Below are 14,811 nucleotides of genomic sequence, written 5' to 3'. Positions count from 1 at the left end.
AAAGGTCAACAATGATCTTGTACCGACCCGGACGCTTTTCTTGACCTTCGATAGTGTTCAGCTGCCATCGCGCATCAGGGCGGGCTACGAGGTTATTTCTGTTTGCCCCTATGTCCCGACACCTACGCGCTGCTACCAGTGTCAGCGTTTCAATCACACTCGACAGTCTTGTTCTAATGCGGCTAAATGTGTCACTTGTGGCAGGGATGCCCATGAGGGTGACTGTCCAACTCCGTCTCCTCGTTGTGTGAACTGTCAGGGTGACCATGCCGCATCCTCCCGCGACTGTCCTGTCTATAACGAAGAACGCTGTATCCAAGAAATTTGGGTCAAAGAGAAAGTGTCCACCTCGGCTGCACGCAAGCTGGCTAGTAGGAAGCCCACGCTGCTCCCAGCGGGGAAATACAGTACTGTCCTCTCCTCTCCTCGGACTACCAGGGAGGTAGCAACCCAGACATGCGATCTGACCTTCAGCACCACGGTCGTCCGTTCGGCCAGTGCTAAGATCTCGCGGTCGACGTCTCCTCTTCCTCCCATCACCCCAGACACCAGCCCCTTCATCAGCTTCTGCTAAGACGAAGACCCAGAAGTCGGATGCACGGGCCTTCAAGAAGGAACCATCCCGTGCAGACTTCCTACGTACCTCGACCTCCCAGGCTTCGACCGGTACTTCCACCAAACGTCCTTCCAAAAAGGCTCATAGGAAGCACAGTTCTCCTTCTCCGCCACGGCGCATTTCTTCTCCTGCACCACCCAGCAGTTGCTGCCCCAGGCTGTCATCCGTTTCGCCTGGCCGCACCGCTGGTAGCCGTACATCTGGCCATTCACCGGCGGAGGAAGCTCCCCCTCCTGGCCATCCTCCCGAGATGACCGATGAACCTATAGACCCAATGGACGATGACTGTCCGCCTACTGATAGCGGTGGCAGTGCTCGCTCGAAGCCAGGCCCTCAGCGGCCTTCGAGGTGACCCCCTTCTTTCATCTTCCTTTTCTTCTTACGATGGCACTTATTCACTGGAATGTTCGCAGCATTCGCTCCAACCGAGAGGACTTGAAGTTGCTGCTCCGCTTGCACCGTCCGCTCGTCGTAGCCCTCCAGGAAATGAAGCTACGCCCATGCGATCAAATTGCCTTGGCACACTACACCTCTGTGTGTTTTGACCTACCCCCTGTGGTAGGTATTCCGGCTCATGGAGGGGTTATGTTGCTGGTCCGGGATGATATTTACTACGATCCCATCACATTGCACACCGGCCTGCAGGCAGTTGCCATCCGCATTACTCTCCCCACTTTTACGTTTTCCTTTTGTACCGTTTACACTCCATTGTCATCTGCCGTTACCAGGGCAGACATGATGCAACTTATTGCTCAGCTACCTGCACCATTTTTGTTAACTGGAGACTTCAATGCCCACCATCCCCTTTGGGGCTCTCCAGCATCCTGCCCAAGGGGCTCCTTGTTAGCAGACCTTTTCAACCAGCTCAATCTTGTCTGCCTCAATACTGGCACCCCTACTTTTCTTTCGGACACATCTCACACCTATTCCCATTTAGACCTCTCTATATGTACTCCCCAACTTGCACGCCGGTTTGAGTGGTATGCACTTGCTGATACATATTCGAGCGACCACTTCCCGTGTGTTATCCATCTCCTGCAGCATACTCCCTCTCCATGCTCCTCTAGTTGGACCATCTCCAAGGCAGACTGGGGGCTCTTCTCTTCCAGGGCGACCTTTCAGGATCAAACCTTCACAAGCTGCGATCGTCAGGTCGCACACCTCACGGAAGTCATTCTCGCTGCTGCTGAATATTCCATCCCTCACCCTACTTCTCCACGTCGCGTACTGGTCCCCTGGTGGACCGCAGCATGTAGAGAAGCTTTACGTGCTCGTCGACGTGCTTTACACACATTTAAACGCCACCCTACAGTGGCGAATTGTATCAATTATAAACGATTACGTGCTCAGTGTCGTCGTATTATCAAAGAAAGCAAGAAAGCCAGCTGGGCTGCTTTCACAAGCACCTTCAACAGTTTTACTCCTTCTGTTGTCTGGGGTAGCCTGCGCCGGCTATCTGGCACTAAGGTCCACTCACCAGTTTCTGGCTTGAAGGTCGCGAATGATGTCCTTGTGGCCCCTGAGGCTGTCTCCAATGCCTTCGGCCGCTTTTTCGCAGAGGTTTCGAGCTCCGCTCATTACCACCCTGCCTTCCTCCCCCGCAAACAGGCAGAGGAGGCTAGGCCACCTAACTTTTGCTCCTCGAATTGTGAAAGTTATAATGCCCCATTCACCATGCGGGAACTCGAAAACGCACTTGGCCGATCACGGTCCTCCGCTCCAGGGCCAGATTCTATTCATATTCAGATGCTGAAGAACCCTTCTCCTGCGGGTAAAGGTTTTCTTCTTCGTATATACAATTGCATCTGGATTGAGGGACATGTTCCCGCATGCTGGCACGAGTCTATTGTCCAGATTCCTAAGCCGGGGAAGGACAAGCACTTGCCTTCCAGTTATCGACCTATCTCACTTACCAGCTGTGTCTGTAAAGTGATGGAGCGAATGGTTAACTCTAGATTGGTTTGGCTGCTCGAGTCTCGACGCCTACTTACCAATGTACAATGTGGATTTCGTAGGCGCCGCTCTGCTGTTGACCATCTGGTTACCTTGTCGACCTTCATTATGAAAAACTTCTTGCGGAAGCGCCCGACCGCGGCTGTGTTCTTTGATTTGGAGAAGGCTTACGACACCTGTTGGAGGGCGGGCATTCTCCGCACCATGCATCATACATGGGCCTTCGCGGTCGCCTCCCTCTTTTTATTCGTTCCTTTTTAATGGATCGACAGTTCAGGGTACGTGTGGGTTCTGTCCTGTCCGACACCTTTCGCCAGGAGAATGGGGTGCCACAGGGCTCAGTTTTGAGCGTCGCTCTCTTCGCCATCGCGATCAATCCAATAATGGATTGCCTCCCAGCTGATGTATCAGGCTCCCTTTTCGTGGACGATTTTACCATCTATTGCAGCGTGCAGTGTACACGTGTCCTGGAGCGCTGTCTTCAGCGTTCTCTTGACCGTCTTTACTCTTGGAGTGTCGCCAATGGCTTCAGTTTTTCTGCCGAGAAGACGGTCTGTATTAACTTCTGGCGCTACAAAGAGTTTCTCCCACCGTCCTTACGACTCGGTCCCGTTGGTCTCCCAATCGTGGAGACAACCAAATTTTTAGGCCTTACATTTGACAGGAAACTTAGCTGGTCTCCACATGTCATATTTGGCCGCCCGTTGTACCCGTTCTTTAAATGTCCTCCGTGTTCTCAGTGGTATGTCGTGGGGAGCGGATCGAACCGTCCTACTTCGTCTATATCGGTCTATCGTCCGCTCCAAGCTGGATTATGGGAGCTTCGTATACTCCTCTGCACGGCCATCCATCTTACGTCGCCTCAACTCCATACAACATTGGGGTTTACGACTTGCGATCGGAGCATTTTATACCAGTCCCGTAGAGAGTCTTCATGCTGACGCTGGCGAATTGCCACTCGCCTACCGGCCCGATATACTGCTTTGTCGGTATGCCTGTCGGCTACTGTCAATGCCCGACCATCCGTCTTATCGTTCCTTTTTTGACGACTCACTTGACCGTCAATACGGGTTGTATGTCTCTGCCCTGCTACCCCCTGGAGTTCGCTTTCGTCGCCTCCTTCAACACCTTAATTTTTCACTCCCTGCAACCTTTCGAGTGGGAGAGAGCCACACGCCACCTTGGCTCCAGGCTCAGGTCCGCGTTCACCTTGACCTCAGCTCGCTCCCAAAAGAGGTCACCCCCGGTTCGGTCTACCACTCCCGTTTTTTGGAACTTCGTTCGAAGTTCATCAACATGACTTTCATTTATACAGATGGCTCTAAGACCAATGACTTGGTCGGGTGTTCCTTTATTGTCGGGGCACAAAGTTTCAAATACCGGCTCCATGGCCATTGTTCAGTCTTCACAGCTGAGCTCTTTGCCCTCTACCAGGCTGTTCTTTACATCTGCCGCCACCGACATTCTGCTTATGTCATCTGCTCAGATTCCCTGAGCGCCATCCAGAGCCTCAGTGATCCGTACCCGGTTCACCCTTTCGTACACCGGATCCAACGCTCTCTTCAGCAGCTGGTGGACATCGGTTCTCCGGTTAGCTTTATGTGGATTCCTGGCCATGTCGGTATCCCTGGGAACAAAGCTGCAGATGCCGCGGCCAAGGCTGCGGTCCTCCAGCCTCGGACAGCTTCTTGTTGTGTCCCTTAGTCCGATTTTAGCAGGGTCATTTGTCGGCGCATTTTATCGCTGTGGCATGCCGATTGGGCTGCACTTACCGACAACAAGCTTCGGGCCTTAAAACCTCTTGCCGTGGCTTGTACGTCCTCCTCACGCCCTTCTCAGCGGGAGGAGGTCGTTTTAGCCCGGTTAAGAATTGGACACTGCCGGTTCAGCCATCGCCATCTGCTGACGGCTGTGCCGGCGCTGTTGTGTCCCTGTGGGTGCTTGCTGACGGTTAGACACATTTTAATGTCCTGTCCATCCCCCAGGGGGTCCACAACTCTTTTGTGGATACGTGCGTAGCGAGCACGGGACCCCGAGCTAATGTGGCCTTCCTTCCTTTCCGGGCTGCATACCTTCCCATTCCACATCCTTCCCCATCCCTATCTTCGCCCCTCCTCCCCTCACCTCTGGCTCTTTCCTTCTCTTTCTCCCCATCTGGGAGTATGGTTTGTGCCTACGTCCGGAGACGGACGCTCGTAAATGTACTGCATTTCTTGCCTTCCTTGCTTTTATGTCTTCTTCCTTCCTTTGTCCTTCTCTGTCTTTTTCCTTCCTTTGTCCTTCTCTTTTCCTTACCTCTTCTCTTTCTCTTTTCTCCGCTGCGGCGTTTGAGACCTCTCTTCCTTCCCTTCCCTTTCTCTTTCTTCCTCCCTGTGCGTGTCTGAAGGCCGACCCACGCCCTTCGTGCGTAGCCGGTGACGGGGTAACGCGTAATTCCCTGCCCCGGGTAGACAGGTAGGACACGTACGTACCCCCTGGTAACGGCCAGGCCCAGGGAGGGGTGATTACCCGAGCTGATACCTTCCGAAAATGCCGATTGGTCCCTCCGTCCGTTTGTCGGGAGGTGTGACCTGAGGTGTGAACAATCACCTAAGGCGGGAGTGCCCTCAGAGAGGGCCCCCACAAGGGAGGAGCGCGCCATCGGAGACGCCGGTAATCATGGGGGATTCTTCCGCAATGGTTTCCTCACCTTCCACTAAGTCTAGTCACAAACGTAAGCATACTGAGTCTCAGCCACAGACGATTCTTCCATCGTTGCCACAGTTCCTTGTTGTTTCTCGGTCTGATGAAGGTCACGACTTCTCCACGGTCAACCCTTTCATTATTCAGAAAGGAGTCGACGCAATAGCAGGTCCTGTAAAGTCTTGTTCCAGATTACGGAATGGCACCCTGTTGTTAGAAACACACAGTGCCCTCCAGTCACAAAAATTGCTGCGTACTTCTCTGCTCCACACCTTCCCTGTCCGGGTGGAACCGCACCGTACCTTGAATTCCTTGCGTGGAGTCGTTTATACACGCTCCCTCGATGGATTGTCTGACGAAGAAATTCAGCACTATCTGTCTGACCAGGGCGTAACGGCAGTTCATAGAGTAATGAAACGGGTTGACACGAACATCATTCCAACCCGCACTGTCTTCTTGACATTTGACACAGTTCAACTCCCATCGAAAATCAAAGCAGGCTATGAGATAATTTCCGTTCGCCCTTACGTCCCAAACCCTACGCGTTGCTATCGATGTCAGCGGTTCAATCACACCAGCCAGTCCTGTTCCAATCCAGCCAAATGTGTTACGTGTGGCACGGATGCCCATGAGGGTGCTTGTCCACCTCCATCCCCTCGCTGCATCAACTGTATGGGTGACCACGCTGCTTCCTCTCGAGATTGCCCCGTTTTTAAGGATGAGAAGCTCATCCAGGAAATAAGGGTGAAGGAAAAGGTGTCGACCTTTGCTGCTCGAAAATTATTCGCCAGTCGCAAGCCCACCGTGCCTCAGACAGGAAAATATAGCACTGTCCTTGCTTCTCCTCGGCCAACAAAGGAGGCGGCCACGCAGACTTGCGACCTCACCTTTAGTACCACGGTCGTCAGATCGGCCAGCGCAAAGATCGCTCGTTCAACCTCACCACTTTCGCCTGCCCACTCTATGGCTCACCCTTCGTCGGGTTCTGCTACATCTCGAGCCCAAAAGTCGGACGCCAAGTCTTCGAAAAAAGAGCATACTCGTGAAGAGTTTTTACGGACCGCAGCTTCACAACCATCGGTTCCTCCTTCCTCTAAACAACATTCTTCCAAGAAGGCTACAAAGAAACCCAGTTCCTCTCCTTCTCCGCCAAGGCGTGCCCCCTCTACAGCACCACCTGGCGGAAATCGCCCTCGGCCATCTTCTGTGTCGCCGAGGCGCACTGCTGGTGGCCGGTCAACCGGCCGATCGCTGGTGGCAGGGACTGCTCCTGACCAACTTATGGATCAGGATCTTCTGCCTTCGGCTGAATGCCATTCCATGCTGTCGGTTGCTAGCTCCGAGCAGTCTTTGAGTTGACAGCAACTTTGGTCACATTCCTCCATTCCCTTTTCACCCCATGTCCATTATCCACTGGAATATCCGCGGCATTCGAGCCAATCGGGATGAATTGTCGGTCCTCTTACGCTCCTACTCGCCGGTCATCTTCTGTCTTCAGGAAACAAAGCTGCGTCCCCATGACCGCTTTGTTCTCCCTCATTTTCAGTCTGTCCGATATGATCTCCCCTCTGTTGAAGGCTCTCCAGCCCATGGAGGACTCATGATTCTTCTCCGTGATACTCTCCATTATCACCCAATCCCCTTAAACACTTCCTTCCAAGCTGTCGCCGTCCGTCTTTCACTTTCCGGATACACGTTCTCTCTTTGTACTGTATACATTCCATCGTCCACACCAATGGCACGAGCTGATCTCCTTCATCTTCTTGGTCAGCTTCCACCCCCCTATTTGCTGGTTGGGGACTTCAATGCCCACCACCCGCTTTGGGGATCTCCACACCCTTGTCCACGTGGCTCACTATTGCTAGACGTCTTCCACCAAGCGGATCTAGTTTGGCTCAACACTGGGGTCCCCACGTTTTTGTCTGCCTCCACGACAACCTTATCTCATTTGGACCTTGCGGTCGGTACTGTTCCGCTAGCTCGGCGCTTCGAATGGTTCGCCCTTGATGATACACACTCGAGTGACCACTTTCCATGTGTCCTCAGACTGCAGCCTCAACTGCCATATATGCGCCCGCGACGCTGGAAGTTTGCACAAGCCGATTGGACACTTTTTTCGTCTCTCGCGACATTCGATGACCGTCGCTTTCCCAGCGTCGACGATGAGGTCACACACATTACCGACGTTATCCTTACAGCTGCGGAACGTTCAATACCACGCACCTCCGAATTGCCCCGGCGCCCCCCAGTTCCTTGGTGGAACGAGGCATGCCGTGACGCAATACGTGAGCGGCGACGTGCTCTTCGCATTTTCCGTCACCATCCTACTTTGGCCAACTGTATCCGCTACAAGCAGCTCCGTGCGCGATGCCGTCGCGTCATCCGCGATAGCAAGAAGGCAAGCTGGAAATTCTTTATTAGCTCATTTAACACCTTCACTCCCTCCTCGGAAGTTTGGAGTCGGCTTCGACGGTTCTCAGGCGCGCCTAGTTTCTCCCCGGTTTCTGGGCTCACTGTCGCGCATGATACCTTAGTGGACCCCGTCGCAATTTCTAACTCGTTGGGTCAGCACTTTGCTGCGATTTCGAGCTCTTCAAATTACCCGCCAGCGTTTCTCCCGAAGAAACGTGCAGCGGAAGTGCGACCTCTTGCTTTCTCCTCCCAAAATCACGAAAGCTACAATACTGTTTTCTCCATGCGGGAACTCCAACATGCCCTCTCATCTTCTCGCTCCTCCGCCCCAGGACCGGATGGTATCCATGTCCAAATGTTGCTGCATTTATCCACCCATAGTCTGCGTTACCTCCTTCGCCTTTATAATCGAATTTGGACCGGCAGCACCTTTCCCAGACGGTGGCGGGAAGCTATTGTCGTTCCCGTTCCGAAACCTGGAAAGGACAAACATCTCCCCTCTAGCTATCGCCCCATTTCTCTCACGAGTAGTGTCTGTAAGGTTTTGGAGCGTATGGTGAATTACCGTTTAGCTTGGTGGCTGGAATCCCGCAGCCTTTTAACACCAGCCCAATGCGGATTTCGGAAGCATCGTTCTGCAGTTGACCATCTTGTCGCTCTCTCCACTTATATCATGAACAATTTTCTCCGGCAACGCCAAACGGTAGCAATATTTTTTGATCTGGAGAGAGCATACGATACCTGTTGGAGGACAGGCATCCTCCGCACACTGTTCTCTTGGGGCTTTCGAGGCCGGCTGCCCCTTTTTCTTCGCAAATTTATGGCAGAGCGCACTTTTCGGGTGCGGGTGAACACTACTCTCTCCCGTACTTTCTCTCAAGAAAACGGGGTACCCCAGGGATCCGTGCTGAGTGTTGTACTGTTTGCCATCGCCATAAATCCAATTATGGATTGTCTCCCTCCTGATGTCTCGGGCTCCCTCTTTGTGGACGATTTTGCGATCTACTACAGCTCTCAACGGACCAGCCTTCTTGAACGACGTCTTCAAGGATGTCTCGATCGCCTCCACTCGTGGAGCATCGAAACTGGCTTCCGTTTTTCACCCAGTAAGACCGTTTGTGTCAATTTTTGGCGACGTACGGAGTTTCTTCCGCCCTCCTTACATCTAGGTCCTGTCAACCTTCCGTTTTCAGACGTCGCTAAATTCTTGGGTCTTATGTTTGACAGAAAACTATGCTGGTCCTCCCACGTTTCCTATCTTTCGGCTCGCTGTCTGCGATCACTTAACACCCTCCGTGTCCTGAATGGCACCTCCTGGGGAGCGGACCGAGTGGTCCTTCTCCGCCTCTATCGCGCCTTAGTGCGCTCGAAATTGGATTATGGAAGCATAGTCTACTCCTCTGCTCGGCCGTCTATTCTTCGGCGTCTCGACTCTATCCACCACCGTGGATTACGTTTAGTGTCTGGAGCTTTTTACACTAGCCCTGTGGAAAGCCTTTATGCTGAGACTGCTGAACCTCCGCTGTCCAGTCGGCGAGCAGTCCTCCTGAGTCGTTATGCTAGCCGTCTGTCTTCCATGCCTGCTAATCCAGCCCACGACCTTTTTTTCGACGCCTCCTTTGATGTAGGGTATGCAGGCCGCCCCTCCTCCCTACTACCCCCGGGAGTCCGCTTCCGTCAACTGCTCCATTCTCTTTCCTTCCGCTTTCCTAAAACCTTCCTGACAACTTGGGGTACAGCACCGCCTTGGCTCCGTCCCCGGATCTGCCTGCTCCGTGACCTTTGTCAATTTCCCAAAGATGGTACCCCTACACTTGTTTATTGTCGGGCATTTGCTGCTCTATGTGCAGAAATGACGGACGCCACATTTATTTACACCGACGGCTCGAAAACATCGTTAGGTGTAGGGAGTGCCTATATTGTTGGCGACACCCCAAATCGCTTTCGGCTTCCAGACCAGTGTTCGGTTTATACTGCGGAGCTTTACGCTGTTCTCCAGGCTGTCCACTACATCCGCCGCCATCAGCGGATACAGTACGTTATCTGCTCAGATTCTCTCAGCTCTCTCCTCAGTCTCCAAGCTCTTTACCCTGTGCACCCTCTGGTCCACCGGATTCAGGACTGTCTGCGCTTGCTTCACCTGAGGGGCGTCTCGGTGGCGTTCCTCTGGCTCCCGGGACACGCTGGTATCTGTGGGAATGAGGCGGCCGATATAGCGGCCAAGGCCGCAGTCTCTCTTCCTCGGCCAGCTATTCAGTCGCTTCCCTTCACCGATCTTCGGAACGATTTATGTCTCCATGTTGCTCAATTATGGCATGCCCATTGGTCAGCACTTCCCTGTAATAAATTGCGGGAAGTGAAAGCCCTTCCTTGCGCTTGGACCTCTTCCTCTTCCTCCCGAACGCGTCGTCGGGAGGAGGTAATTTTAGCTAGACTCCGGATAGGGCATTGTCGTTTTAGCCATCGACATCTTTTAAGCGGCGATCCTCCCCCACTCTGTCCCCACTGCTCTCAGCTGTGGACGGTAAGACACCTTTTAATTGAATGCCCCTATTTTAATCCGTTACGCTCCCGTCTACAGCTATCGCCTGATCTATCGTCGATTTTAGCAGATGACACGCGCTCCGCCGACCGCGTTCTACAGTTTATTAGTGACAGTGAAATGACGTCAGTCATTTGAAGCCTTTTTTGGGGACAATCACCCCCTTTCTGTAATGGATTTTTAAGCAGTCTTCTATTTTTAGTTTCTCCAATTTTCTGACTTTGTTCCCATTGCTGCTGGTTTTAAATTTCGGTTTTTTACTGTCTTAAGTCACGGGCTGGGTGCTAATGACCATAGAAGTTTTGCGCCCTAAAACCACAACAAAAAAAAAAAAAAAAAAAAAATGTCCTGTCCAGATCTTAACACACTGCGCCTAGATCTTAACCTGCCACATACATTCGATGCCATTTTAGCGGATGACCCACGAGCAGCTGCTCGTGTTCTTCGTTTTATCAATTTGACAAACCTCGCTAAGGACATTTGATGATGCTGTTTTTTAATCCTATGCCTGTCAGTCTGTCTTTTATCGTGTTTTCCCTTTTAGTTGTTGTTGTTTTAAACTTGTGCCTCGCAGTGCATTCTTAACGTCGTCAGGGCGCTAATGACCATTGAAGTTGGGGGCCCTAAAACCACAAAAAAAAGTAGTGTAACAACTCTCACCCTAATTCAAGTTTTCCTTGATTTTCTTTAGAAAAGAGCTTTGCTGCTTCACTAAAAAATTGTGGAGTACTTGGAATGATCCAAATAAATGCGACATTACTCCTAATGCATGTTTGGGTTTCAGCAAGCTGCTTTTTCTAATTAGTCAGGTCTTAGACTATTTCTGTGTAGTTTTGTTCCTTAACTTGTGCTATTTCACATTGATAATGTGTGCTCATTTTCTTTTCAGCAAAAATACTTTGATTCAGGAGACTACCAAATGGCAAAACAGAAATCTGCAGCAAAAGCACGTCAGGTTCCAGCAGGTATTGCTTATGTTACTGGAGACGCCATTCCAACACCAGAGACGGTGCCTGTTCGTAAAACATCCATAATACAGCCTTGCAAATTCACGAGTAGCTCGACAACATAGTGTCAGTGCATGAGAAGACTTAATATCTTGTGCTATGAAATGATCTAGGATGTTTATTTATTTTGTATTTGTATAACTCAAATTGCTACACAACTTGTTTACATATTGTAAACCAGTTTTCTATGCTTAACAGTTGTTAAATTAGTTTTAAATCTGAGGAACAGCAGTTGTAGCTTCTGCATTTGACTTCTTAATTTTGTAATTTATGCAGCCTTATTAAAGATGTATTGTGCCTGGTTCACTTCAGCCAGCTAGATTTAAATATAAAATTTCATAAATTGACAAAAGTCAAAGCAGAATCTCTTGTTCAGCATATATGTTAAGATAGTGTTACCTGCTATTTTATAACTTCTGTCAAGTTTATCTGCAAAGCCTTCCCCCTCAAGGCCTCTTGTGTCAGTGAAATACAGCTGTAAAAATGTTATCGTAAATATTGCTAACCTGCAGAAAATACATGCCAACTTGCGACCAGTTGTGAATTAAAGGGGAAATGGTGTAAATGAAAGAGTAAGCATAAGTTTTTGAACCTAAAATATAAAATTTTGTTACTGTATTATTAAATCGGTATTGGTACAAATGTGTATAATGTAAACTGTAAAGGAAAAATACATCATTAATTTTTAAGTTTCCATTTAATTTCTAAATTTTCAGAAACATCCCTGTGAGTTTGCAGAATTAATCTGTTGACATTGCTTAAAGTATAGTTTTATCCAATAGTTGACATCAGAAATTTCAGTTGATTGCCAAATTTGTCTGTAGTCATCCTGTAAGTCTTAAAAATCCTAGTTACTGAGGCCCATGTCTTATAAAAATGTTGCTGTGTTAAGTTTGTTTTAATAATTTTCTATAGCTGAAATGAATTTAGTTGAAAATGTATCCATTGCCCTTCACCATCAGATACTGAATGAAGGCATTAGGGCTTAGTCTTTATATGCAGATATTCCTCTTCCATCTAAACCCACAATCCACAGTGGGGTGGAAAAACTGCACACCGTATTTGCATTAGTGTGCATGTACAAAGTAGCCCAGATGTTAGCCCCAGCTAGTGTATCCTGTGTCACCCTCCCAGTACTGGGTCACCTGCTTTATGGTGTGCACTACCTGAGTAAGATTGCACCCAACCTTGTTAACATCCTTCCAAAGTACTGTGTGGGCAGAGTATTAAGTGACCAAAATGTTCGTACATGTCTGAAGTGCAAAAGACTTTGGTTCATGATGTGTGGTGAAGCCCCTAGAAAGTTAAGGAAGTCTTGTTTCCTTTCCATATCAATAATACAGATTATTTCTTGACTCCAGTAGAGGTATTAGCAGGGTGGTGATTGTCTTGGGAAAGCTTTAATTCTCAGGAAATTAAATTTTTCCCAGAAAAATTTGGGAAATCTGAAGAAATTCATAAAATCTCGGGGAAATAGTCCTTAACCTAGAATTAAAACTGAACTTTTAGTTTCATAAACTACAAATTCTAAAATATGTAATATTTCAGTGTTCATTGTTTAAAAATTAGTTAACATACTTCTAATGGGTGGTATGTAGTGCAGCTGATACAAGTCATTATGGTAAGCTGTCATCTCCCTCTTCTCATAATTAATGGAAATGAAAGGTAACGTGTGTGTGTGTGTGTGTGTGTGTGTGTGTGTGTGTGTGTGTGTGTCTCTCCTCAAACTTGGAAATATACCTGCCCCTCCCTGCCCATCTCTTAAGTTCTGTGAAAGTTGCAAATCTTGACGATTGAAGTTACTTGGCTAGTAATAGAATGGAATATTAATTTACAGAAACTTTATAAGAATGCTTAGGGGATTTGTACATTAAGGAAGAGCCACAAACAATGGTTTGTTGAAAAGTTACACTTTTATCCAAACAATAAAATTTACCCACCTTTGTCACTCTTAGATAGGAACATGACAAAGTAGAATTGTAAGATGCAGTGTAACTGCAGTGTTTCTAACAGATTGCTCTTGTAGAGGAAAAACACATTAACAAAATGTTTGTTTACAGGTATGATTAGCAAGTGCATCTTGTCCCAGTTGTTGCTCTCAAAGTATCAGTAATAAACACAGTTAACAGAATGACTAAAGGAAGTCATGTACACCATGAATGTAAATTACTTGCAGTTACTTTTGAAATCTTGAACATGCAAAGAATAAGCAGTTTTCAGTATGATGCTGTCAATATTGGTAGACATATTCCAGACACCCTGTATAGGGATAATGGATGCCTGGTCCATTAATACTGTTGCTGAATGAAGGAATAAAAATTTAGGCTATAGATGTAAATGTTTGTCTACCATCTCAAGAAGTGAGCATAGCGGTAATAAATATGTCTGCATTCCACTTGTACAAAAATTTAGTTCAGTTAATTGTCCCATAGTGGACACTTTAATCTGAAAGCACACATAGGATAAAATGCTGCAGCAGCCATGGTAAACTTGCAACCTCAGACAGGAACTCCTGCTGGTTACATCCCAAGGATCTTGGTGTGAGTGGTGTACATGTTAACATTTTCTGCTTGGACACTAGTTTGCTGTAAAGTAAATGGAATAGTGTTAGCTTAGAGAATTAGAGATTTTGTTCCACCAGCAGAGGTCTGTGTTGAACATCAAAACTTGTCCTAGAGTTCTCGAAGTATCTCTAAGAAATGACACGAAATGTGGAAGACAAGGTTTCATTTGGACACACATTTGAAGCAGGGATATCAAATGTAGACTGTCAGTAGCAATAAAAGCATTTAAAATGGGGAGTTTAATATTAAAAATATATTCTGCAATTATGAGTAGTACAGTATGGAAGTGGAATGTGGATGAACTGTGATGCACTAACATACTGAAGACTGAATGAATAAATAAATAGGATAGTCGGGTGCTGAATACAGTTGAGGAAAAATAAAATTAGGGTACAACAACTAAAAGAAAGGATCAGTTGAACTATTATCAAAGAATAGTCAGTTTGGAAATGGAGAGAAGATATATGTAAGCACAGTAAGCAAGGACAAATGGGTTGCAGTAGTCAGTTGGAGATGGTGTGGACAGGATATGGTACTGTGGAAAGTGGCATCAGTATATCTGAATACCATATCAGCAACAGTGTAGTAGGAATAGTACTCTATTAAAGTTGAGTGTTTTGGGGTGTACAGGTTGACATTTAACAGAGCTGTTAACCTAACATAAGTTGCTGGAGATCTGCATCAAACCAGTCTCGGGACTGAAGACAACGACGACGACTTGGTCATACATAATCAAACTGAGTTAGCAAGACAGGCACAGGTATGTTTCCTGCTGAGTCAGTGCCAGTTCATCATTTGTGAGTGGTGGCATGCTAGCCTGTCAACAGCTCATGACCAGCTGTTTTCAAGGGTTGAGATTTCTGAGAACATGGCAGTCAGGGCAACAGTTGAACACCCTGTGTATTGAGGTAGGTCACGACTACACAGGCAAGACAATCTTTTGATCTTGTTGATAGAGAACGTAACAGGTGGCAAAAAATAGGGCACCGCCCCTGACCTTAACACATCAAAAATGTAATTCTGGCTAAGTGCCGT

General features: G+C 48.2%; 1 protein-coding gene across 1 annotated transcript in view; it reads left to right on the top strand.

The window, feature by feature from the left end:
* Positions 1-11,901, top strand: part of LOC126088612 (cAMP-regulated phosphoprotein 19) — a 34,604-nt gene extending 22,703 nt beyond the window's left edge. The window contains exon 4 of the mRNA XM_049906836.1: positions 11,095-11,901. Within this exon, the coding sequence (XP_049762793.1) occupies positions 11,095-11,277 (183 nt within the window). The 3' untranslated portion in view covers positions 11,278-11,901. The remainder of the gene's footprint in view (positions 1-11,094) is intronic.
* The last annotated feature ends 2,910 nt before the right edge of the window (positions 11,902-14,811 follow it).

This window comes from Schistocerca cancellata, chromosome 6, assembly GCF_023864275.1.
Source record: "Schistocerca cancellata isolate TAMUIC-IGC-003103 chromosome 6, iqSchCanc2.1, whole genome shotgun sequence".
Classification (NCBI taxonomy): Eukaryota; Metazoa; Arthropoda; class Insecta; order Orthoptera; family Acrididae; genus Schistocerca; species Schistocerca cancellata.
The sequence above is the reverse complement of the archived record's forward strand: the minus strand, read 5'-3'. Positions and strand labels throughout refer to the sequence as shown.